At 42.3% G+C, this 25,470-nt stretch overlaps 1 protein-coding gene across 1 annotated transcript; it reads right to left on the bottom strand.

Moving 5' to 3' along the window:
* Positions 1 to 741: 741 nt before the first annotated feature.
* On the bottom strand, positions 742 to 5,247 carry LOC125537504. The gene is made up of 7 exons (XM_048700827.1): positions 4,901 to 5,247; positions 4,722 to 4,817; positions 3,975 to 4,015; positions 2,819 to 2,930; positions 2,290 to 2,370; positions 1,280 to 1,479; positions 742 to 1,166 (listed from the first exon to the last, which is right to left on the bottom strand). The coding sequence occupies exons 1-6, from the start codon at positions 5,144 to 5,146 to the stop codon at positions 1,414 to 1,416; spliced, it is 642 nt and encodes a 213-aa protein (XP_048556784.1). The 5' UTR covers positions 5,147 to 5,247; the 3' UTR covers positions 742 to 1,166; positions 1,280 to 1,413.
* Positions 5,248 to 25,470: the final 20,223 nt, after the last annotated feature.

Below are 25,470 nucleotides of genomic sequence, written 5' to 3'. Positions count from 1 at the left end.
TCCTCGAAGTCAAGCATCTGGTTGGGCTCGAGGGGTGGTAATGGAGGTAATGCCACAACCAAGATCTCGAGGGGGTCCACCTTCAGTTGCTCAACGGATAGAGGCGGAGTCAATTCCCCACACAGCTCCATAAGCTCAGGCATGATCTGTAGCACCGGAGACACAACCACATCAATGCACGAACCCTCAGAGGCAGATAACGGCGATCTAACCCCAGCACGAGGAGAGAAACGTCCATGAAGCCCATCTCCATTCTCGTCCTCAAGGTTGACATCAGGCACAACCAGGGGGGCGCTGCATAGGAGCAGTTTGCAACATAGGTGACACCTGCGAGAACCCACTCAGAACAGCCTCAGCTCGCTCTAGAAAGTTCCCCATCCGAAGCATCCAACCTTGCATGGAATCAACGACATCGCACAGAGCTTGAACCGTTTTCTCGAGTCGAAAGGAAGCCATGTTGAGGAGCTTAGAGCGCAGCAACTCCGCTTGTCCCTCCATGGCAGACCGCAACGACACATCTGCCATGGCCACAGAGGCAACAGGAGCAGAAACAATGGATGCCCAGGAATCAACGACACATCTGCCATGACCGCATATACATATTTGCATAATGTATATGACTGGTTTTCTCAACACTTGTTATAAAGTTTGCAACGGCACTTACGCATTATCACGCATTATCCACATCAAGAATCCCAACTCTAAATTGCTTGAAAACAACCTACTTGAATTCAAATCTCAGAAGTTAACCAAGCATGGACCCTCTATTACACAAAATACAAAAAATTATTTAGCATCCATGGTTCAGACAAAGACTACAGAGACAACAAACACACACCATGTCAGCATGGTACATTTTGAGGCCTACGGCATTAACATAAATCCAACACAACTGAGACAACACAATCCATGCATCCACGAAAATGCTCACACCATGCATCCATTTACCAAATTCAGATATTGTAAGATCCATCCATTTACGAAAATGCTCAATCCATCCATTTACGAAAATGCTCAATCCATCCATTTACGAAAATGCTCACACCATGCATCCATGCATCCACGAAAATGCTCACACAATCCATACATTGCTTGATCCATGCATCCACGAAAATGCTCACACCAGAAACCAAATTCAGCAGAAATCTAGACGAAAACTGGAACACCTGTCGATTTACCAAATATGTTAGCAAGCCATTCCTAGCTAAAAATAGCAATATGGTCCACTGCAATCCATGTAAACATAGGAAGCAAATGAGCGGTAAAGGTTAGCACTTACAGGAAAAGGGGGCACTCCCAACGAAAATGTCTCGGGTGACAAATCGATGACCATGAAAAAGCGGCATGCAATTAGCAGGAGCAACAATCTATCTACACCATGTGAGAAATGTTAAATCGTCGTGCTCAGATTCATCAGACCAATTCGGACCTCTCAGCAATTAACAGTGCCTCGAGTTCCTCTCTCCGCTTCTCCAGCTCCTGGAATACCAACAGAAATTAAGGAATGGTCAGCAGATGACACCATGGTAGCGACCAGAACTATTGTTGTAAACTGTAGCCTTGACACATGTTAAGAAGAAACTTCAGCAGTTCACAAAGGCAGTGGATATAGCAGTGTGCAGTAGACAGTTGCTTGACTCAGACCAAAGGATTACAACAATGTGTATCCTCTTCTATAAATGGGTAATAATGATTCTCCTGTGAACAGATATTTTGTTTCAATCTCAAGGTATGACTCGGAAAACCTTCATACCAAACTTACCAATCATAGTGGAAGAATCGTACGAAATATGTATGCATTAAATGTACAGTAACCAATGATCAAAACAAGAGAGAAAAACTATCAGGCAGGAACCACGGAAAGAATAAATTCTCCAGGGTCAAATAAGAGAAACTACCAGTATACACTCTGTTAAGCTTCATGCACTAGCCAACGCAATCAAAAGTCAAACTGATAGAAAGGGCTAAGCAATCCACATATACACTTCAACACCCCCTCTCACGTGTGACGCAGGAAGTCAACACGTGCATAGACTCAGAGGTATAGCTCAAGAAGCCTATATGTGGACAAAGGGGGGCAGCAGCAATTTTTTGGATAAATTGCAAAAGCCAAGACTTGAACTCAAGACATTAGGCTCCGATACCATGTAAAGGCTTCATGCACTAGCCAACGCAACCAAAAGTCCGAACTGAAGGCAGCTAGGTAATCCACATATACACTTCCAACACACTCAAGCTTAATTTAAATGCATTCATTACTCTTAAGAAAAATAGGGGCTGAGTACTTGCCTGCAGATCTTTGGCTGCTTGCTCTCGTGATGTTGCTTTCTGCTGCCTAGAGCGCTTTAGTACACCAAGACATAATACCCCCTACACATTCAAAGTTGTTAGTGCAAGTAAAAACATGGTGGTACAACATAAACGAACTCCGATACTGATCATTTGTTCCACTGCACATTGCAGGATAATGCTTTGTTATAATAGGAATGCCTGGTTCCAATATCTGATACTAGTGCTTGTGAGAAGCTGAATTCAACTGGTCCATAATGCTATCTATATAGGCTCAGATAGTTGTCACTTGTCAGGCTAATTTTCTGGAACAGGAAATGATTCAAAAATTACATGGCATCGATTCTAACAAAATTAATTTTTACTCCCTCCGTCCCATAATATAAGAACGTTTTTCAAGCTTAAAAAACGTTCTTATATTATGGGATGGAGGGAGTAGCTTTTTTGTTGACTTTTAACTTTTAGGATAGAAAGGCATCATAGTTTATAACAGAACACAGACTTAACACCCAAAGTTCTCTAGACTCACCGAGATTACATAGATTAGTCCACATGCAAGGAGCAGATAGCTGGCAATGTCCTGAAGCAAAATCAGATCGCTCCTTTCAACGTTTGGGTATGCCTTTGTCATGACAGCAACACTGCCAGGAACCAAAGGAAAAATGAATAACAATAGTAACAGACATGGTTACATTTTAAGACTGGCAAGACATAATCAATAGCACTTCCAATTCCTGTTTCCGTGATCATGACACTGCTCATAGTGTCCCAGGAAACAAATGAAAATTTAACAGGTTCAGGATCCCAGAATTTTTACAGTGGCTGGTGCATGCAATTGTGATAGTTCTTGGTGCATGTGCTGTGAATGCAAAGAGGTCAATATGGTGAAACCCCCCATGATGATGACTTGATAAGAGCTTTACTCTCAACTCATGCCTAAGTTCACAAGTTTTATCATCCTAGTAATATTCAAGTATTCACTAAAGTGTGCACACTTAATACTGTTCTTGCATTTCTAGTCACCCTGGTTGAAACTATGTCGATGAATTGATAACATGAAACCTAGATAAAGATACAAGAGATATTTCTAGCAGAACTAAGGTGGCCTCCTGTGCTCCATAATCTACAAAGTATTCCTCTGCCATGATGTATGCTAACATAGGCAATCTTGGGCTCATGCATGCAGGTGCCTCTGAGCATGTGAGGACCACAATCCACTGAAAGGGGGGGTGGGGGGTATGATTGCATGGGATAAGAATACAAGAAAGGTTTGTGTTTGTCATGCTTTTCTATATGTCATAGCTATGCTTAAGGGTAGTGTTCGTGAAATTAGCAATTTATCGTATCTTATAATATATATCGAGTAACAGCCACTTTATGAAGCCACACCTCTCACAATTTTCTTTTGAGGTTTATTTTGTCCATTACTTCCAAAAATGAAGGAACCAAAACCAATCTACCAATTATATAGGTAAACTCTAGATGAGCATCGACACTATCACACTAAGCATATGCATGAAACACTCTGAAAATTTGTAAAAATATGCACCAATTCTAGTAAAAATAATGACAGCCCAGTGCATGTAGCTCCCGCTTGCACACGGTCTAGGGAAGGGGCGGACCAAGAATTGAATTTTGTGAACATAATAGGAGTTGAGAAACATATAGTCATCCTGAATACTTACAATATCTGTAGCATCCCCCTTGCAGGCCAGTATTCCAATATCTATTCATGTCAAAGAGAAGAAAGTTTACAAAACTAGAAAGCCACTAAAATTCTAACTCCATTCATGGACAATAAGATTGCATGAAGCCCAATCCATAAGCTTAAATCTAAAGGGCAGCCGAAATAAGACTTGGTGTTCGCTGACAGGAGCAGTTAGGGAATCTCCAAAGTTCCGTCATCATCATTGGTGATGATGTGGAAGAAAAAAAGAAGAATGAAAGAGAGCAAGTTTTTATGTTCCTAAACCAACAAGCCAAGCACAATCTGCGAGGTGGGAAAGAGAGAAAGCCTGTATATTCTGTCTCCTCATAGAGGCAACTTAAGACTACACTCAATTGGAGTAAGAGATGACCTTAAAAGGACAATCTGACAATTCACTATAATAATGACATGGCATCTAAAAAATATGTCCTAAACTAGAGAAACTAAATGGATTGCTACCTAAACCAATTAAAATTCCGACACCGATATAGCACATTCCACTATCAATGAATGGTAGCAAACAATTAATTGTGTGAAGCAAGCAACATAGGCACCATTTGGAGGCTGAAGCACAAAATAAATTACATGTAACCTACGCATTTTTTATCATCCACAAAACAGTTCAAATTGGACAAACCTCAACACCGCCAAAAGATGCATTTTTCTTTATACAAATCCTAAAGATGCACATATTAAGGCAGGGGCGCCGGGCAACGAAGCGAACCTTGCAGAATTTGATGATGAATCCCCACTCAGTCTCGAGGACGGCCACGAATAGCGAGATCACCACCGCATAGCACCGGAATATGCCCCCGAATATCTGAAAGCCCGGCAGTAAGACACCGAATCAGCCCGTTACCGCGGTGCGTCGAGCAGGGTTGAAAGTGGAAGGGGGGGACTCACGTAGCCACCGTTGCGGCGGAAGGACTGGACAGCGGATAGGACGTTGACGGCGACGCAGAGCAAGGCGGTGGCGGCCGTGACGACGCTGAAGCAGCCGCACACGATGAGGAGCGGGTCGCCGCGGGCGCGCCGCCGCGGCACTCGCGGCGTGTCCCCGCCGCTTCCGCTTCCGCTGCCGCTGCCACGAGCGGCCGGCGGCAACTCTGAGGGCCCCGGCGCGGAGGACGACGACGCCTCCCTGGCCATGGCGGACGAGCTAGGGTTAGGTATCTTTTACTTGCCGAGGGTTCGGCTTCGAGCCGTCGATGAGGTGGCGGGGGCGAGGGCGGAGTGAGTGAGAGGTGTGAGGTGTACGAGCGAGCTTATAAAGCGGGTGAGGAAGAAGCGGGTGGTGGCGCCCATGGACCGGGTGCACGGGGTCGGAGGACGCACGCGGCGTGCTCTGCAGCCACGCGCGGAGGGGCGTCGACCTGTGAGTGGGGCCAAGGGCTGATGGCCACGCGGGCGTGTGAGGTGGAAAGAAGAGCCAATGGGAGCCCAGCTCGTAGGTGTCTAGCTGGCATCAAGAGCATTCCATACTTTCTTTTTTGGCATCAACAGCCTTCCATACGGCCATACTCCATACTGTTAGTGTTAGGCAAGGAAGAGAATATTTTAAAGAAGAGAAAAATACTACTTTCCTGATGGAGGATTAGCTAGCCGATTTCTAGTAGCTACATGATTCGCATTTATTTATCCTGAAGTTATTTTAGTATTTTCGACGATGCACGTTCAATAAAAGAAGACGTTCCTACCGACTTCATAAAATCTCAAGATGATATGTCGGCTCAGTTTCTCAAAGGTGTTTATAGGCGTAAGACGTGTGTAAGTGCGTTTATATGGATGAATATATGCATGTATATATGAGCGCTTGCAACTATATTGTGTTTAAAAAAACTCAACAAGTGCTCTCTGAATTCAGACTCACGTGATGCTAGTGTCATTCACAAAAAATAAAATAAAATGATGCGAGTGTCACTGAACAAAAATATCTGCTATAATGTTGCAACACTATATTTGAACAGTAAATTAAAACAAATAGTAAATAAATTTTAAAAAAATGAATGTATTTGTACATGTTCATGTTACTATAACAACCGTGCCTGGCAATTTTCATGTGAAACGAGATAGTAGTGTTTTATTGGTGAAAAAAAGCAAAATTAAGTGTAAGTGTAACATTTGGAGTTTAACTTGTTCTTTTTTCTTTGCACATGTCAAATGCTTAAGCTTTCCCTCTAGCATTTGGTTGTGACAATAAAGACATCTATTTTTAAAAATTTATTTTAACATTGACAAAATACTTTTTTGAAGCGCAGGAGCATATGCTCCCAAGAACCAAATTAAATTTCCGCTTTATCTATATATTATAGTTTATTAAAATACTATAAAATCTAACATAAATCAGAAACAGTTGGTCATTGATTTGACGAGGAGACGTTTCCATCCACGACGAGGCGCCTACGTTGACTTCATAAATTTTCAGATGATATGCCGGCTCATCTCGAAGGTGCTCATAGGGGTAGGGTGTGCATGCGCGCATTCATAGGAGTGAGTGTATGCGCGTATGTATGAGCGCTTACGTCTGTACTATGTTCAAAAAGAAAACTTAAAGCACATAACTAACTTATTAAATCTACTAAACTTATAGCAGATGTTCTGCAAGAAATTCTGGCCACTTGTGGGGCAGTAGATGTTTGAGTTGGTGAGTGATTTCACAAGAGGTAGAATCGACATAACGAGGTTAAACTACGCAATCATCACTTTGCTCCCTAAGACTCCAGGGACGGAGCTTATTAAGCAGTTTAGACCCATTGCCCTAATAAACATGGGATTCCACCTTATGGTCAAGAGGTTCGCCACCCGGCTGTCCCTGGCGGCACATCGGGTCATCAGCCATAGCCAGTCGGCCTTTATCCGAGGTAGGAGTATCCTTGAGGGGATCTCAGTTCTTCACGAAATCCTTCACACAGGCGCCCAAGAGAAAGATGATTTCCTGATTTTGAAGTTAGACTTTGAAAAGGCATATGACCGGGTTAATTGGGACTTCCTGGAAGAGGTCATGAGGTTAAAGGGTTTTTCGCCATTGTGGGTGAGCTGGGTTATGCAGATGGTGCGAGGCGGCCAAACCGCCATTAACATCAACGGCGAGCCAGGACCGTACTTCCGAAATACCAGAGGGGTCAGGCAAGGAGATCCCATATCTCCGTTGCTTTTTAACATTGTGGTCGAGGCGTTGGTTGTCATCCTAGAGGGAGCTAGGAAAGCTGGCCACATACAAGGAATTTTTCCCAACCTTATGAAAGGTGGAATTACTTATTTGCAGTACGCCGATGATACGCTTATCATAATCAAGAATGACCCAGTTAGTTTGGTGAACCTTTGATTTTCTGCTCATGTGCTTCGAATCCATGTCGGGCCTGAAGATCAACTATGACAAAAGCGAGGCTTTTGTCACCAAAGGGGACCTGGAACATCGCCTTAGGACAGCGGACATCATGAACTGCAAACTAGGCACCCTACCCATCAAGTTCTTGGGCATGCCTCTTACCAACAATCATCTCACCATAGAGGACTTCCTCTTCCTTACCGATCGAGTGGCTGTGCGGGTGGAGCCTTGGATCGGCAAGTACCAGTCTTTAGGGGGCAAAACCATGCTGATCAACTCATGTCTCTCTAGTCTGCCAATGTTCATCATGGGATTCTTTCTTTTGCAAGACGGCATTCACGAAAAAATGGATACGGTGCGATTCCGGTTCTTTTGGGGCAAAGAACTCGGGAAACAGAAATACCATATGGTACACTGGAGTACTATTTGTGCACCTAAAGAGGTTGGGGGCCTCGGCATTATAAATTGTTGGGGAACACATTATTTCAAAAAAAATGCATACGATCACACAAGATCTATCTAGGAGAGTATAGCAACGAGAGGGGATAGTGTGTCAACGTACCCTCGTAGACCGAAAGCGGAAGCGTTTAGTAACGCGGTTGATGTAGTCGAACGTCTTCGCGATCCAACCGATCCAAGCACCGAATGTACGACACCTCCGCGTTCAACACACATTCAGCTCGATGACGTCATTCGGGCTCTTGATCCAGTTGAGGCCTAAGGAGAGTTCCGTCAGCACGACGGCGTGGCGATGGTGATGATGAAGTTACCGGCGTAGGTCTTCGCCTAAGCACTACGACGATATGACCGAGGTGTGTAACTGTGGAGGGGGCACCGCACATGGCTAAGACAAATCTTGGAGTGCCTTTGGGGTGCCCCCTGCCCACGTATATAAAGGAGGGAGGAGGAGGAGGCCGGCCTAGGAGGAGTGTGCCTATGGGGGGAGTCCAACTAGGATTCCCAATTCTAATTGGAGTCCCCTTCCTTTTCCAAGAGGGGAGAGAGGGAAGGAGTAGGAGAGGGAGAAGGAAAGAGAGGGGGGCACCGCCCCCTCCCTAGTCCAATTCGTACTTGCCATGGGGGCGGCAGCCAACCCTTGAGGCCCTTCTCTCCTTCCCCGTATGGCTCATTAAGGCCCACTACTTCCCCCGGCGAATTCCCGTAACTCTCCGGTACTCCAAAAAATACACGAATCACTCGGAACATTTCCGATGTCCGAATATAGCCTTCCAATATATCGATCTTTACGTCTCGACCATTTCGAGACTCCTCGTCATGTATGTGATCTCATCCAGGACTCTGAACAACCTTCGGTACATCAACACATAACTCATAATACAAATCGTCATCGAACATTAAGCATGTGGACACTACGGGTTCGAGAACTATGTAGACATAACCGAGACACATCTCTGGTCAATAACTAATAGCGGAACCTGGATGCTCATATTGGCTCCTACATATTCTACGAAGATCTTTATCGATCAAACCGCATAACAACATACGTCGTTCCCTTTGTCATCGGTATGTTACTTGCCCGAGATTCGATCGTCGACATCATCATACCTAGTTCAATCTCGTTACCGGCAAGTCTCTTTACTCATTCTGTAATGCAACATCCTGCAACTAACTCATTAGTCACATTTCTTGCAAGGCTTATAGTGATGTGCATTACCGAGAGGGCCCAGAGATACCTCTTCAATAATCGGAGTGACAAATCCTAATCTCGATCTATGCCAACTCAACAAACACCATCGGAGACACCTGTAGAGCATCTTTATAATCATCCAGTTATGTTGTGACGTTTGATAGCACACAAGGTGTTCCTCCGGTATTCGGGAGTTGCATAATCTCATAGTCAGAGGAACATGTATAAGTCATGATGAAAGCAATAGCAATAAAACTAAACGATCATTTATGCTAAGCTAACGGATGGATATTGTCCATCACATCATTCTCTAATGATGTGATCCCGTTCATCAAATGACGACACATGTCTATGGTCAGAAAACTTAACCATCTTTGATTAACGAGCTAGTCAAGTAGAGGCATACTAGGGACACTCTGTTTTGTCTATGTATTCACACATGAACTAAGTTTCCGGTTAATACAATTCTAGCATGAATAATAAACATTTATCATGATATAAGGAAATTTAAATAACAACTTTATTATTGCCTCTAGGGCATATTTCCTTCAGTCTCCCACTTGCACTAGAGTCAATAATCGAGTTCACATCGTCATGTGATTTAACACCAATAGTTCACATCTTTATGTGATTAGTTCACATCTCCATGTGACTGATACCCAAAGGGTTTACTGGAGTCAATAATCTAGTTCACATCGCTATGTGATTAACACCCAAAGAGTGATCATGTTTTGCTTGTGAGAGAAGTTTAGTCAACGGGTCTGCCACATTCAGAGCCGGATGTATTTTGCAATTTTTCTATGTCTACAATGCTCTGCACGGAGCTACTCTAACTAATCTCTCCCACTTTCAATATGTATCTAGATCGAGACTTAGAGTCATCCAGATCGGTGTCAAAGCTTGCATCAACGTAACTCCTTACGACGAACTCTTTGTCACCTTCATAACCAAGAAACGTTTCCTTATTCCACTAAGGATAATTTTGACCGCTGTTCAGTGATCCACTCCTGGATCACTATTGTACCCTCTTGCCAAACTCATGGTGAGATACACAATAGGTCTGGTACACAAAAATAACATACTTTATAGAACCTATGACTGAGGCATAGGGAATGACTTTTCATTCTCCTTCTATTTTCTGCCGTGGTTGGGATTCGAGTCTTCATACCTTGCAACATATGCAAGAACTCCTTCTTTGACTGTTCCATTTTGAACTACTTCAAAAACTTGTCAAGGTATGTACTCATTGAAATTTTTTATCAAGCGTCTTGTTCTATCTCTATAGATCTTGATGCTCAATATGTAAGCAGCTTCACCAAGGTCTTTCTTTGAAAAACTCCTTTCAAACACTCCTTTATGCTTTCCAGAAAATTCTACATTATTTCTGATCAGCAATATGACATTCACATATACTTATCAGAAATGTTGTAGTTCTCCCACTCACTTTCTTGTAAATGCAGACTTCACCACAAGTTTGTAATAAACTATATGCTTTGATCAACTCATCAAAGCGTATATTCCAACTCCGAGATGTTTGCACCAATCCATAGATGGATCACTGGAGCTTGCACACTTTGTTAGCACCTTTAGGATTGACAAAACTTTCTTATTGTATCATATACAACTCTTCTTTAAGAAATCCATTAAGGAATGCAGTTTTGACATCCATTTGCCAGATTTCATAAAATGTGGCAATTTCTAACATGATTCGGACAGACTTAAGCATCGCTACGAGTGAGAAAATCTCATCATAGTCAACACCTTGAACTTGTCAAAAACTTTTTGCGACAATTCGAGCTTTGTAGATAGTAACACTACTATCAGTGTCCGTCTTCCTCTTGAAGATCCATTTACTCTCAATGGCTTGCCGATCAACGGGCAAGTCCACCAAAGTCCACATTTTGTTCTCATACACGGATTCTATCTCAGATTTCATGGCCTCAAGCCATTTTTGCGGAATCTGGGCTCATCATCGCTTCCTCATAGTTCATAGGTTCGTCATGGTCAAGTAACATGACCTCCAGAACAGGATTACCACACCACTCTGGTGCGGATCTTACTCTGGTTGACCTATGAGGTTCGGTAGTAACTTGATCAGAAGTTTTCATGATCATCATCATTAGCTTCCTCACTAATTGGTGTAGGAATCACTGAAACTGATTTCTGTGATGAACTACTTTCCAATACGGGAGCAGGTACAATTACCTCATCAAGTTCTACTTTCCCCCCACTCACTTCTTTCGAGAGAAACTTCTTCTCTAGAAAGGATCCACTCTTAGCAACAAAGATCTTGCCTTCGGATCTGTGATAGAAGGTGTACCCAACAGTTTCTTTTGGGTATCCTATGAAGACGCACTTCTCCGATTTGGGTTTGAGCTATTCAGGTTGAAACTTTTTCGCATAAGCATCTCAACCACAAACTTTAAGAAACGCCAGCTTATGTTTCTTGCTAAACAACAGTTCATACGGTGTCGTCTCAATGGATTTTTAGACGGTACCCTATTTAATGTGAATGCAGCTGTCTCTAATGCATAACCCCCAAACGATAGTGGTAATTCGATAAGAGACATCATAGATTGCACCATATCTAATAAAGTACGGTTATGCCGTTTGGACACACCATTACATTGTGGTGTTCCAGGTGGCGTGAGTTGCGAAACTATTCCACATTGTTTCAAATGAAGACCAAACTCGTAACTCAAATATTTGTTTCCGCGGTCAGATCGTAGAAACTTTATTTTCTTGTTACGATGATTTTCCACTTCACTCTAAAATTCTTTGAACTTTTCAAATATTTCAGACTTATGTTTCATCAAGTAGATATACCCATATCTACTCAAATCATCTGTGAAGGTCAGAAAATAACGATACCCACCGCGAGCCTCAACAGTCATTGGACCGCACACATCAGTATGTATTATTTCCAATAAGTCTGTTGCTCGCTCCATTGTTCCGAAGAACATAGTGTTAGTCATCTTGCCCATGAGGCATGGTTCGCAAGCATCAAGTGATTCATAATCAAGTGATTCCAAAAGTCCATCAACATGGAGTTTCTTCATGCGCTTTACACCAATATGACCTAAACGACAGTGCCACATATAAGTTGCACTATCATTATTAACTTGCATATTTTGGCTTCAATATTATGAATATGTGTATCACTACGATCGAGATTCAATAAACCATTTATATTAAGTGTATGACCATAGAAGGTTTTATTCATGTAAATAGAACAACAATTATTCTTTGACTTAAATGAATAACTGTATTGCAATAAACATGATCCAATCATATTTATGCTCAACGCAAACACCAAATAACATTTATTTTATGTTCAACACTAATCCCCAAGGTAAAGGGAGTGTGCAATGGTGATCTTATCAACCTTGGAATCACTTCCAACTCACATCATCACCTTGCCCTTAACTAGTCTCTATTTATTTTGCAACTCCCGTTTTGAGTTACTACTCTTAGCAACTGAACCTGTATCAAATACCGAGGGGTTGCTATAAACACTAGTAATGTACACATCAATAACATGTATATCAAATATACCTTTGTTCACTTTGCCATCCTTCTTATCCGCCAAGTATCTAGGGCAGTTCCACTTCCGGTGACCATTTCCTTTACAGTATAAGCACTCAGTTTCAGGCTTGGGTCTAGCTTTGGGCTTCTTCATGGGAGTGGTAACTTGCTTGCCATTCTTCTTGAAGTTCCCTTTCTTTCCCTTGCCCTTTTTACTTGAAACTAGTGGCCTTGTCAACCATCAACACTTGATGTTTTTCTTGGTTTCTACCTTCGCTGATTTCAGCATCACGAAGAGCTTGGGAATCGTTTTCGTCATCTCTTACATATTATAGTTCATCATGAAGTTCCGGTAACTTGGCGATAGTGACTAGAGAACTCTGTCAATCACTCTTATCTGGAAGATTAACTCCCACTTGATTCAAGCAATTGTAGTACTCAGACATTGTGAGCACATGCTCACTGGTTGAGCTATTATCCTCCATCTTGTAGGCAAAGTACTTGTCAGAGGTCTCATACCTCTCGACTCGGGTATGAGTCTGAAATACCAATTTCAGCTCTCGGAACATCTTATATGCTCCGTGGAGTTCAAAACGTTTTTGAACTCCCGGTTCTAAGCCGTAAAGCATGGCGCACTAAACTATCAAGTAGTCATCATACCGAGCTTGCCAAAAGTTCATAACGTCTGCATCTGCTCCTGCAATAGGTCGGTCACCTAGCGATGCATCAAGGACATAATTCTTCTGTGCAGCAATGAGGATAATCCTCAGATCACGGAGCTAGTCCGCATCATTGCTACTAACAACTTTCAACATAGTTTTCTCTAGGAACATATCATAAATAAAACAGGGAAGCTACACACGAGCAATTGATCTACAACATATATATGCAAATACTATCAGGACTAAGTTCATGATAAATTTAAGTTCAATTAATCATATTACTTAATAACTCACACTTAGATAGACATCCCTCTAATCATCTAAGTGATCACATGATCCATATCAACTAAACCATGTCCGATCATTACGTGAGATGGAGTAGCTTTTAATGATGAACATCACTATGTTGATCATATCTACTATATGATTCAAGCTCGACCTTTCGGTCTCAGTGTTTCGAGGCCATATCTGCATATGCTAGGCTCGTCAAGTTTAAGCCGAGTATTCTGCGTGTGCAAAACTGGCTTGCACCCATGATAACCCACAAGTATAGGGGATCAATTGTAGCCTCTCTCGATAAGTAAGAGTGTCGAACCCAACGAGGAGCTAAAGGTAGAACAAATATTCCCTCAAGTTCTATCGACCACCGATACAACTCTACGCACACTTGACGTTCACTTTACCGAAAACAAGTATGAAACTAGAAGTACTTTGTAGGTGTTGTTGGATAGGTATGCAAGATAATAAAGAGCAAGTAAATATAAAGTAGGGGCTGTTTAGATGAAGACACAACTAAATTAGTTTTAGTAAAGAGCTTTTGTCAACAAGAAGGTTATTTGTCCCTAGGCAATCGATAACTAGACTGATAATCATTATTGCAATTTTATTTGAGGGAGAGGCATAAGCTAACATACTTTATCTACTTGGATCATATGCACTTATGATTGGAACTCTAGCAAGCATCCGCAACTACTAAAGATTCATTAAGGTAAAACCCAACCATAGCATTAAGTATCAAGTCCCCATTTATCCCATACGCAAACAACCTACTTACTCGGGTCTGTGCTTCTGTCACTCACGCCACCCACCATAAGCAAATCATAAGCATATTGCAAACCCTACAGCGGGAATCCCTCACGCTTGCGCGACACGGAGAGCACCATAGGACAGCACCAATAATAAAACATACAACTCAAACCAATCACGATCATCAAATAGCCATTAGGACAAAACAGATCTACTCAAACATCATAGGATAGCCATACATCATTGGGAAATAATATATAGTGTTGAGCACCATGTTTAAGTAGAGATTACAGCGGGTAAGAGAGAGGTTACACCGCTGCATAGAGGGGGGGGAGTTGGTGATGATGGTGGTGAAGTTGTTGGTGAAGATCGCGGTGATGATGATGGCCCCCGGTGGCACTCCGGTGCCACCAAAAGCGAGGGGGAGAGGGCCCCCCTTCTTCTTCTTCTTCCTTGACCTCCTCCCTAGATGGGAGAAGGGTTTCCCCTCTGGTCCTTGGCTCCCATGGCTTGGGAGGGGCGAGAGCCCCTCCGAGATTGGATCTATCTCTCTGTCTCTCCCTGTTTATGCGTTCTCACTTGGCTCTGTTTCACCGTTTCGCGTATATATGGAGATCCGTAACTCCGATTGGCCTGAAACCTTCGCCGTGATTTTTTTCCGAATATTAGCTTTCTTGCGGCAAAAGAAGAGCGTCAACCGCCTTTCAGTGGGCTCACGAGGGTAGGGGCGCGCCCTAAGGGGGCGCCCCCTGTCTCGTGACCACCTCGGGCACTGGTTCGCGTTGATTTTCCTTCCGAATTTTCCATATTTTCCAAAAATAAGCTCCATTCGTTTTATCCCGTTTGGACTCCGTTTGATATGGATATTCTGCGAAACCAAAAACATGCAACAGACAGGAACTGGCACTGGGCATTGGATCAATATGTTAGTCCCAAAAATAATATAAAAAATTGCCAAAAAGTATATGAAAGTTGAATAATATTGGCATGGAACAATCAAAAATTATAGATACGACGGAGACGTATCAGCATCCCCAAGCTTAATTCCTGCTCGTCCTCGAGTAGGTAAATGATAAAAAATAATTTTTGATGTGGAATGCTACCTAGCATAATCTTGATCATATGTCTAATCATGGCATGAATATTAAGATACGAGTGATTCAAAGCAATAATCTATCCTTTGACATAAAAATAATAATACTTCAAGCATACCAACCAAGCAATTATGTCTTATTGAAATAACATAGCCAAAGAAAACTCATCCCTACAAAATCATATAGTCTGGCTATGCTCAATCTTCACCACACAAAGCATTCACATCATACACAACCCCGATGACAAGCCAAGCAATTGTTTCATACTTTTGATGTTCTCAAACCTTTTCAACTTTCACGCAATACATGAGCGTGAGCCATGGACATAGCACTATAGGTGGAATAGAATGGTGGTTGTGGAGAAGACAAAAAGGAGAAGATAGTCTCACATCAACTAGGCGTATCAACGGGCTATGGAGATGCCCATCAATAGATATCAATGTGAGTGAGTAGGGATTGCCGTGCAACGGATGCACTAGAGTTATAAGTGTATGAAAGCTCTAACTGAAACTAAGTGGGTGTGCATCCAACTTGCTTGCTCATGAAGACCTCGGGCATTTGAGGAAGCCCATCATCGAAATATACAAGCCAAGTTCTATAATGAAAATTCCCACTAGTATATGAAAGTGATAACTCAAGAGACTCTCTATATGAAGAACATGGTGCTATTTTGAAGCACAAGTGTGGAAAAAGGATAGTAGCATTGTCCCTTCTATTTTTTTATTTGGCCTTTATTTTTTTAATTGGCCTTTCCCTTTTTTTTGGGACAATGCTCTATTGAATGATGATCATCACACTTCTATTTACTTACAACTCAATATTACAACTCGATAGTAGAACAAAGATATGACTCTATATGAATGCCTCCGGCGGTGTACCGGGATGTGCAATGATCTAGCGTAGCAATGACATCAAAAAACGGACAAGCCATGAAAACATCATGCTAGCTATCTTACGATCATGCAAAGCAATATGACAATGATGCTCAAGTCATGTATATGATGATGATGGAAGTTGCATGGCAATATATCTCGGAATGGATATGGAAATGCCATGATAGGTAGGTATGGTGGCTGTTTTAAGGAAGGTATATGGTGGGTTTATGGTACAGGCGAAAGTTGCGCGGTACTAGAGAGGCTAGCAATGGTGGAAGGGTGAGAGTGCGTATAATCCATGGACTCAACATTAGTCATAAAGAACTCACATACTTATTGCAAAAATCTATTAGTCATCGAAACAAAGTACTACACGCATGCTCCTAGGGGGATAGATTGGTAGGAAAAGACCATCGCTCGTCCCCGACCGCCACCCATAAGGAAGACAATCAATAAACACCTCATGCTCCGACTTCGTTACATAACGATTCACCATACGTGCATGCTACGGGACTTGCAAACCTCAACACAAGTATTTCTCAATTTCACAATTACTCGACTAGCATGACTCTAATATCACCATCTTTATATCACAAAACTATTGCAAGGAATCAAACATATCATATTCAGCGATCTACAAGTTTATGTAGGATTTTATGACTAACCATGTGAATGACCAGTTCCTGTCATCTCTCTAAATAGATATAAGTGAAGCACGAGAATTTAATTCTTTCTACAAAAGATATGCCCGTACTATAACAAATATAAGTGAAGCAAAAGAGCATTCTACAAATGGCGGTTGTCTATGTAAAGAGAAACAGGCAATCCAAACTTCAAATGATATAAGTGAAGCACATGAAGCATTCTATAAAGTCATACTCAAAAGATATAAGTGGAGTGCAAAGAGCATTCTATAAATCAACCAAGGACTATATCATACCAGCATGGTGCATAAAAAGAAAAATAAAAACCTAAATGCAAAAGACGCTCCAAGACTTGCACATATCGCATGAACGAAACGAATCCGAAAACATACCGATATTTGTTGAAGAAAGAGGGGATGCATCCCCAGCATCCCCAAGCTTAGACGCTTGAGTCTCCTTGAATATTTACTTGGGGTGCCTCGGGCATCCCCAAGCTTGAGCTCTTGCCTCTCTTTCTTCTTCTCACATCGAGACCTTCTCAATCATCGAATACTTCATCCACACAAAACTTCAACAGAAAACTCGGTAAGATCCGTTAGTATAATAAAGCAAATTACTACTCTAAGTACTGTTGCAAACCAATTAATATTTTGTTTTTGCATTGTGTCTACTGTAATATAACTTTTTCATGGCTTAATCCACTGATATAAATTAATAGTTTCATCAAAACAAGCAAACTATGCATCAAAAATAGAATCTGTCTAAAACAGAACAGTCTGTAGCAATCTGAACATTCACCATACTTCTGATACTTGAAAAATTATACCCAAATTAGGAAAAATAAACAATTTGTATAGGAAGACAGTGCAAAAAGAATCAGAACCATTTGACATTCCAGCTAAAAATGTAAAATCACGCACTACAGCCAAAGTTTCTGTCCTGCACCGTACAAACCATCAAGCAAATGTAAACATCCTAAAGGCAAACCTTGGCACATTATTTTTATAATACAATGGAATTGTACAAGGGGATAATTATTTTTGTTGAAAGGTTTCTGTAATTAAGATTCACAAAGTTCCCATGGGCATGAACAAAGTTCAAGGACGTCCCCCACTTTCACAATGCTCGTCTCTCTCACTTTCACTTTTCTTTTTAGAAAAAGTTTTGGGTTCCCCTCTTTATTTTTGTTGTTTTTAAACTATATGAAAGCACTGAACATAAATAAATGACTCTCTAAAACTTCCGGGTTGTCTCCCTGGCAGCGCTTTCTTTAAAGCCATTAAGCTAGGCATATAGTGCTCGAGTAGTGAATCCACCCGGATCCCAAGGTATATCAAAGCCAATTTTAATTAACAATGATTTGTAATTTAGTAGTGAGCACAAAGTAAAATATATCATGTAACAACAAAGTCTAACTCTCTTCCTATGCATCGGCATGTCATAAAAGAATAATTCATGCACACAAAGTAAAGGCCAATGCATAGTATAAACAGTTTCTTGCAATTTTATCGTATTGGAAACATAGAGAGGTGGAGATATAGTTCCTCTCTCATAATAATTGCAAGTAGGAGTAGCAAGCACATGCATATTATATTCATCAAAATCATCATGTTCAACGGTAAAAGGCAACCCATCAATGTAATCCTTAATAAGTGCAAACTTCTCCGATATAGTGTAGTCGGGAGAATTCAAAAAGATAATAGGACTATCATGTGTGGGTGCAATAGCAGCAATTTCATGTTTAACATAAGGAACTATAGCAAGTTCATCTCCATAAGCATAATTCATATTGGCATCTTGGCCACAAGCATCATCAAAAAGGGATATTTCAAGAGAATCAAAGGGATCATAACAATCATCATAGCAATCATCCTTCGGTAAGCACGAAGGGAAATTAAACAATGTATGAGTTGAAGAGTTACTCTCATCAGAAGATGGGCACAGGTAGCTAATCCGCTCTTCCTCCTTTTGTTCTTCGCTCTCCTCATCATCTTTTTCATCCAATGAGCTCACAGTTTCATCAATTTCTTCTTCCATAGACTCCTGCAAAATATTAGTCTTTTCTTGGACAGCGGAGTAGTACTCAATATATGGTTCAACATAGGCATTAGAAGCATAATTATCATAGCAATATTTAAATATGGCAAAAATTTTAGATTTGTGAAGAGTAGCATCATACTTTTCAATCAAAGAAGCAATTTCAAAAGCACCCTTAAAAGAAACAAATTCTTCAATTTGTTGAACATCATAGTAATTATAAACACCCTTAGCATATGAAGATAAGATTCCATTATCAATAAACTCACATTGGTAGGGAAGGTGTTTCTTAGGGTTTTCAGAACAACAAGTAAAATCATATATTTCACATAAATTCCAAGCATAGCATTGCAAACGTTAAATTTGACCCCATAATAGTTTCCCTTTTTCAGATATACGGTGTCGCACATAACAAGCATGCTCATCTAAAGATTTGCCCTCAACTAAGCTAGTTGGGGTCTCGGCACGAGCACAAAGGGATCAAAGATGATCCAAGTAATAAGCTTCAACAATGTGATAGATTTTGAGTGGTTCTTCATCCATTGGTTCAGTAGGTACAACTAATTTTTTTGGTATTTTGAGTTTCCTACCCATAACTAAAGATAGAAAACAACTAAGAACAGCAAATAAAAATTACTTAGTGATAAAGCAAACAAGCACACATGAGAATATTCACCCCACGCTATGGCTCCCCGGCAACGGCGCCAGAAAAAGGTCTTGATAACCCACAAGTATAGGGGATCAATTGTAGCCTCTTTCGATAAGTAAGAGTGTCGAACCCAACGAGGAGCTAAAGGTAGAACAAATATTCCCTCAAGTTCTATCGACCACCGATACAACTATACGCACGCTTGACGTTCACTTTACCGGAAACAAGTATGAAACTAGAAGTACTTTGTAGGTGTTGTTGGATAGGTATGCAAGATAATAAAGAGCAAGTAAATATAAAGTAGGGGCTGTTTAGATGAAGACACAACTAAATTAGTTTTAGTAAAGAGCTTTTGTCAACAAGAAGGTTATTTGTCCCTAGGCAACCGATAACTAGACCGGTAATCATTATTACAATTTTATTTGAGGGAGAGGCATAAGCTAACATACTTTCTCTACTTGGATCATATACACTTATGATTGGAACTCTAGCAAGCATCTGCAACTACTAAAGATTCATTAAGGTAAAACCCAACCATAGCATTAAGTATCAAGTCCCCTTTATCCCATACGCAAACAACCTACTTACTCAGGTCTGTGCTTCTGTCACTCACGCCACCCACCATAAGAAAATCATAAGCATATTGCAAACCCTACAGCGGGAATCCCTCACGCTTTCACGACACGGAGAGCACCATAGGACAGCACCAATAATAAAACATACAACTCAAACCAATCACGATCATCAAATAGCCATTAGGACAAAACAGATCTACTCAAACATCATAGGATAGCCATACTGTTGGAAATATGCCCTAGAGGCAATAATAAAAGCATTATTATTATATTTCCTTGTTCATGGTAATTGTCTTTATTCATGCTATAATTGTGTTATCCGGAAATCGTAATACATGTGTGAATAACAGACACCAACATGTCCCTAGTGAGCCTCTAGTTGACTAGCTCGTTGATCAACAGATAGTCATGGTTTCCTGAATATGGACATTGGATGTCATTGATAACGAGATCACATCATTAGGAGAATGATGTGATGGACAAGACCCAAACCTAAACATAGCACAAGATCGTATAGTTCGTTTGCTAGAGTTTTCCAATGTCAAAGTATCTTTTCCTTAGACCATGAGATCGTGTAACTCCCGGATACCGTAGGAGTGCTTTGGGTATACCAAACGTCACAACGTAACTGGGTGACTATAAAGGTATACTACGGGTATCTCTGAAAGTGTCTGTTGGGTTGACATGGATCAAGACTGGGATTTGTCACTCCGTATGACGGAGAGGTATCGCTGGGCCCACTCGGTAATGCATCATCATAATGAGCTCAAAGTGACCAAGTGTCTGGTCACGGGATCATGCATTACGGTACGAGTAAAGTGACTTGCCGGTAACGAGATTGAACGAGGTATTGGGATACCGACGATCGAATCTCGGGCAAGTAACATATCGATTGACAAAGGGAATTGCATACGGGGTTGATTGAATCCTCGACATCGTGGTTCATCCGATGAGATCATCGTGGAGCATGTGGGAGCCAACATGGGTATCCAGATCCCGCTGTTGGTTATTGACCGGAGAGTCGTCTCGGTCATGTCTGCTTGTCTCCCGAACCCGTAGGGTCTACACACTTAAGGTTCGGTGACGCTAGGGTTGTGAAGATATGTATATGCAGTAACCCGAATGTTGTTCGGAGTCCCGGATGAGATCCCGGACGTCACGAGGAGTTCCGGAATGGTCCGGAGGTAAAGAATTATATATAGGAAGTGCTGTTTCGGCCATCGGACAAGTTTCGGGGTTATCGGTATTGTACCGGGACCACCGGAGGGGTCCCGGGCCCACCGGGTGGGGCCACCTGTCCCGGGGGGGCCACATGGGCTGTAGGGGGTGCGCCTTGGCCTACATGGGCCAAGGGCACCAGCCCTACTAGGCCCATGTGCCTAGGGTTTCCACCAAGGAGGAGTCCAAGTGGTGGAAGGCACCCCGAGGTGCCTTGGGGGGGAGGGAAACCCTCCCCTGGCCGCCGCACCTAGGAGATCAGATCTCCTAGGCTGCGCACCAACCCCCCTGGCACCCCTATATATAGTGGGGGAAGAGGAGGGATTTCACCCCAGCCCCTGGCGCCTCCCTCTCTCCCCGTTACGTCTCTCCCGCGTAGTCTTGGCGAAGCCCTGCTACTGTGACGCCCTGCATCCACCACCACGCCGTCGTGCTGCTGGATCTTCATCAACCTCTCCTCCCCCCTTGCTGGATCAAGAAGGAGGAGACGTCTCCCGTCCCGTACGTGTGTTGAACGCGGAGGTGCCGTCCGTTCGGCGCTGGTCATCGGTGATTTGGATCACGTCGAGTACGACTACATCATCACCGTTCTTTTGAACGCTTCCGTGCGCAATCTACAAAGTTATGTAGATGCATTAGATGACTCGTTGCTAGATGAACTCCTAGATGATCTTGGTGAAACGAGTAGGAAAATTTTTGTTTTCTGCAACGTTCCCCAACAGTGGCATCATGAGCTAGGTCTATGCGTAGTTCTTCTTGCGCGAGTAGAACACAATGAGTTGTGGGCGTAGATTTGTCAACTTTCTTGCTGTTACTAGTCTTTTCTTGCTTCAGCGGTATTGTGGGATGAAGCGGCCCGGACCAACCTTACACGTACGCTTACGTGAGACCGGTTCCACCGACTAACATGCACTAGTTGCATAAGGTGGCCGGCGGGTGTCTGTCTCTCCCACTTTAGTTGGAGCGGATTCGATGAACAGGGTCCTTATGAAGGGTAAATAGAAGTTGACAAATCACGTTGTGGCTTTAACGTAGGTAAGAAGACGTTCTTGCTAGAACCCTAATTCAGCCACGTAAAACTTGCAACAACAATTAGAGGATGTCTAACTTGTTTTTGCAGCAAGTGGGTTGTGATATGATATGGCCAAAGTTGTGATGAATGATGAATGATCTATATGTGATGTATGAGATGTTCATGCTATTGTAATAGGAATCACGACTTGCATGTCGATGAGTATGACAACCGGCAGGAGCCATAGGAGTTGTCTTTATTCTTTTATATGACCTGCGTGTCATCGAGAATCGCCATGTAAATTACTTTACTTTATTGCTAAACGCGTTAGCCATAGTAGTAGAAGTAATAGTTGGCGAGCAACTTCATGGAGACACGATGATGGAGATCATGGTGTCAAGCCGGTGACAAGATGATCATGGAGCCCCAAGATGGAGATCAAAGGAGCTATGTGATATTGGCCATATCATGTCACGTTTATTATTTGGTTGCACGAGATGTTTATCATGTTTTGCATCTTGTTTACTTAGAACGACGGTAGTAAATAAGATGATCCCTCATAATAATTTCAAGAAGTGTTCCCCCTAACCGTGCACCGTTGCGACAGTTCGCTGTTTCAAAACACCACGTGATGATCAGGTGTTTTATTCAGACGTTCACATACAACGGGTGTAAGACAGATTTACACATGCAAACACTTAGGTTGACTTGACGAGCCTAGCATGTGCAGACATGGCCTCGGAACACAGGAGACCGAAAGGTCGAGCATGAGTCGTATAGAAGATACGATCAACATGAAGATGTTCACCGACGTTGACTAGTCCGTCTCACGTGATGATCGGACACGGTCTAGTTAACTCGGATCATGTAATACTTAGATGACTAGAGGGATGTATAATCTAAGTGGGAGTTCATTAATAATTTGATTAGATGAACTTAATTATCATGAACTTAGTCTAAAATCTTTGCAATATGTCTTGTAGATCAAATGGCCAACGTAGTCCTCAACTTCAACGCGTTCCTAGAGAAAACCAAGCTGAAAGACGATGGCAGCAACTATACGGACTGGGTCCGGAACCTGAGGATCATCCTCATAGCTGCCAAGAAAGATTATGTCCTACAAGCACCGCTAGGTGATCCTCCCGTACCACAGAACCAAGACGTTATGAACGCTTGGCAGACACGTGTTGACGACTACTCCCTCGTTCAGTGCGGCATGCTTTACAGCTTAGAGCCGGGGCTCCAAAAACGTTTTGAGAGACATGGAGCATACGAGATGTTCGAAGAGCTGAAAATGGTTTTTCAAGCTCATGCCCGGATCGAGAGATATGAAGTCTCTGATAAGTTCTTCAGCTGTAAGATGGAGCAAAATAGTTCTGTCAGTGAGCACATACTCACTATGTCTGGGTTGCATAACCACTTGTCTTAGCTGGGAGTTAATCTCCCGGATGATGCGGTCATTGACAGAATCCTCCAGTCGCTTCCACCAAGCTACAAGAGCTTTGTGATGAACTTCAACATGCAGGGGATGCAAAAGACCATTCCTGAGTTGTTCTCAATGCTGAAATCAGCGGAGGTAGAAGTCAAGAAGGAACATCAAGTGTTGATGGTCAATAAAACCACTAAGTTTAAGAAAGGCAAGAGTAAAAAGAACTTCAAGAAGGACGGCAAGGAGGTTGCCGCACCCGGCAAGCAAGCTGCCGGGAAGAAGCCAAAGAATGGACCCAAGCCCGAGACTGAGTGCTTTTATTGCAAGGGAAGCGGTCACTGGAAACGGAACTGCCCTAAGTACTTAGCGGATAAGAAGGCCGGCAAAACAAAAGGTATATGTGATATACATGTAATTGATGCGTACCTTACTAGTGCCCGTAGTAGCTCCTGGGTATTTGATACCAGTGCAGTTGCTCACATTTGTAACTCAAAGCAGGGGCTGCGGAATAAGCGGAAACTGGCAAAGGACGAGGTGACGATGCGCGTCGGGAATGGTTCCAAGGTCAATGTGATCGCCGTCGGCACGCTGCCTCTGCATCTCCTTTCGGGATTAGTTTTAAACCTTAATAATTGTTATTTAGTGCCAGCTTTGAGCATGAACATTGTATCGGGATCTCGTTTAATTCGAGATGGCTACTCTTTTAAATCTAAGAATAATGGTTGTTCCATTTTTATGAGAGATATGTTTTATGGTCATGCTCCTATGGTGAATGGTTTATTCTTTATGAATCTCGAACGTGATGCTACACATGTTCATAATGTGAGTACCAAAAGAAGTAAGGTTAATAATGATAGTCCCACATACTTGTGGCACTGCCGCCTTGGTCACATAGGTGTCAAACGCATGAAGAAGCTCCATGCTGATGGACTTTTAGAGTCTCTTGATTATGAATCATTTGACACGTGCGAACCATGCCTTATGGGTAAAATGACCAAGACTCCGTTCTCAGGAACAATGGAGCGAGCAACCGACTTATTGGAAATCATACATACTGATGTGTGCGGTCCAATGAGTGTTGAGGCTCGCGGTGGCTATCGTTATGTTCTCACCCTCACTGATGATTTAAGTAGGTATGGGTATATCTACTTAATGAAACACAAGTCTGAAACCTTTGAAAAGTTCAAGGAATTTCAGAGTGAGGTTGAAAATCAACGTGACAGGAAAATCAAGTTTCTACGATCAGATCGTGGAGGAGAATACTTGAGTCACGAGTTTGGCACACACTTAAGAAAATGTGGAATAGTTTCGCAACTCACGCCGCCTGGAACACCTCAGCGTAACAGTGTGTCCGAACGTCGTAATCGCACTCTATTGGATATGGTGCGATCTATGATGTCTCTTACCGATTTACCGCTATCTTTTTGGGGCTATGCTTTAGAGACTGCCGCATTCACTTTAAATAGGGCTCCATCGAAATCCGTTGAGACGACACCGTATGAATTATGGTTTGGGAAGAAACCTAAGCCGTCGTTTCTAAAAGTTTGGGGATGCGATGCTTACGTCAAGAAACTTCAACCTGAGAAGCTCGAACCCAAGTCGGAAACATGCGTCTTCATAGGATACCCAAAAGAAACTATTGGGTATACCTTCTACCTCAGATCCGAAGGCAAGATCTTTGTTGCCAAGAATGGGTCCTTTCTAGAGAAAGAGTTTCTCTCGAAAGAAGTAAGTGGGAGGAAAGTAGAGCT

The sequence above is a fragment of the Triticum urartu genome, chromosome 2 (assembly GCF_003073215.2).
Source record: "Triticum urartu cultivar G1812 chromosome 2, Tu2.1, whole genome shotgun sequence".
NCBI classification, from domain to species: Eukaryota; Viridiplantae; Streptophyta; class Magnoliopsida; order Poales; family Poaceae; genus Triticum; species Triticum urartu.
Note: the sequence above shows the minus strand (reverse complement) of the source record. Positions and strands in the feature narration are given on the sequence as shown.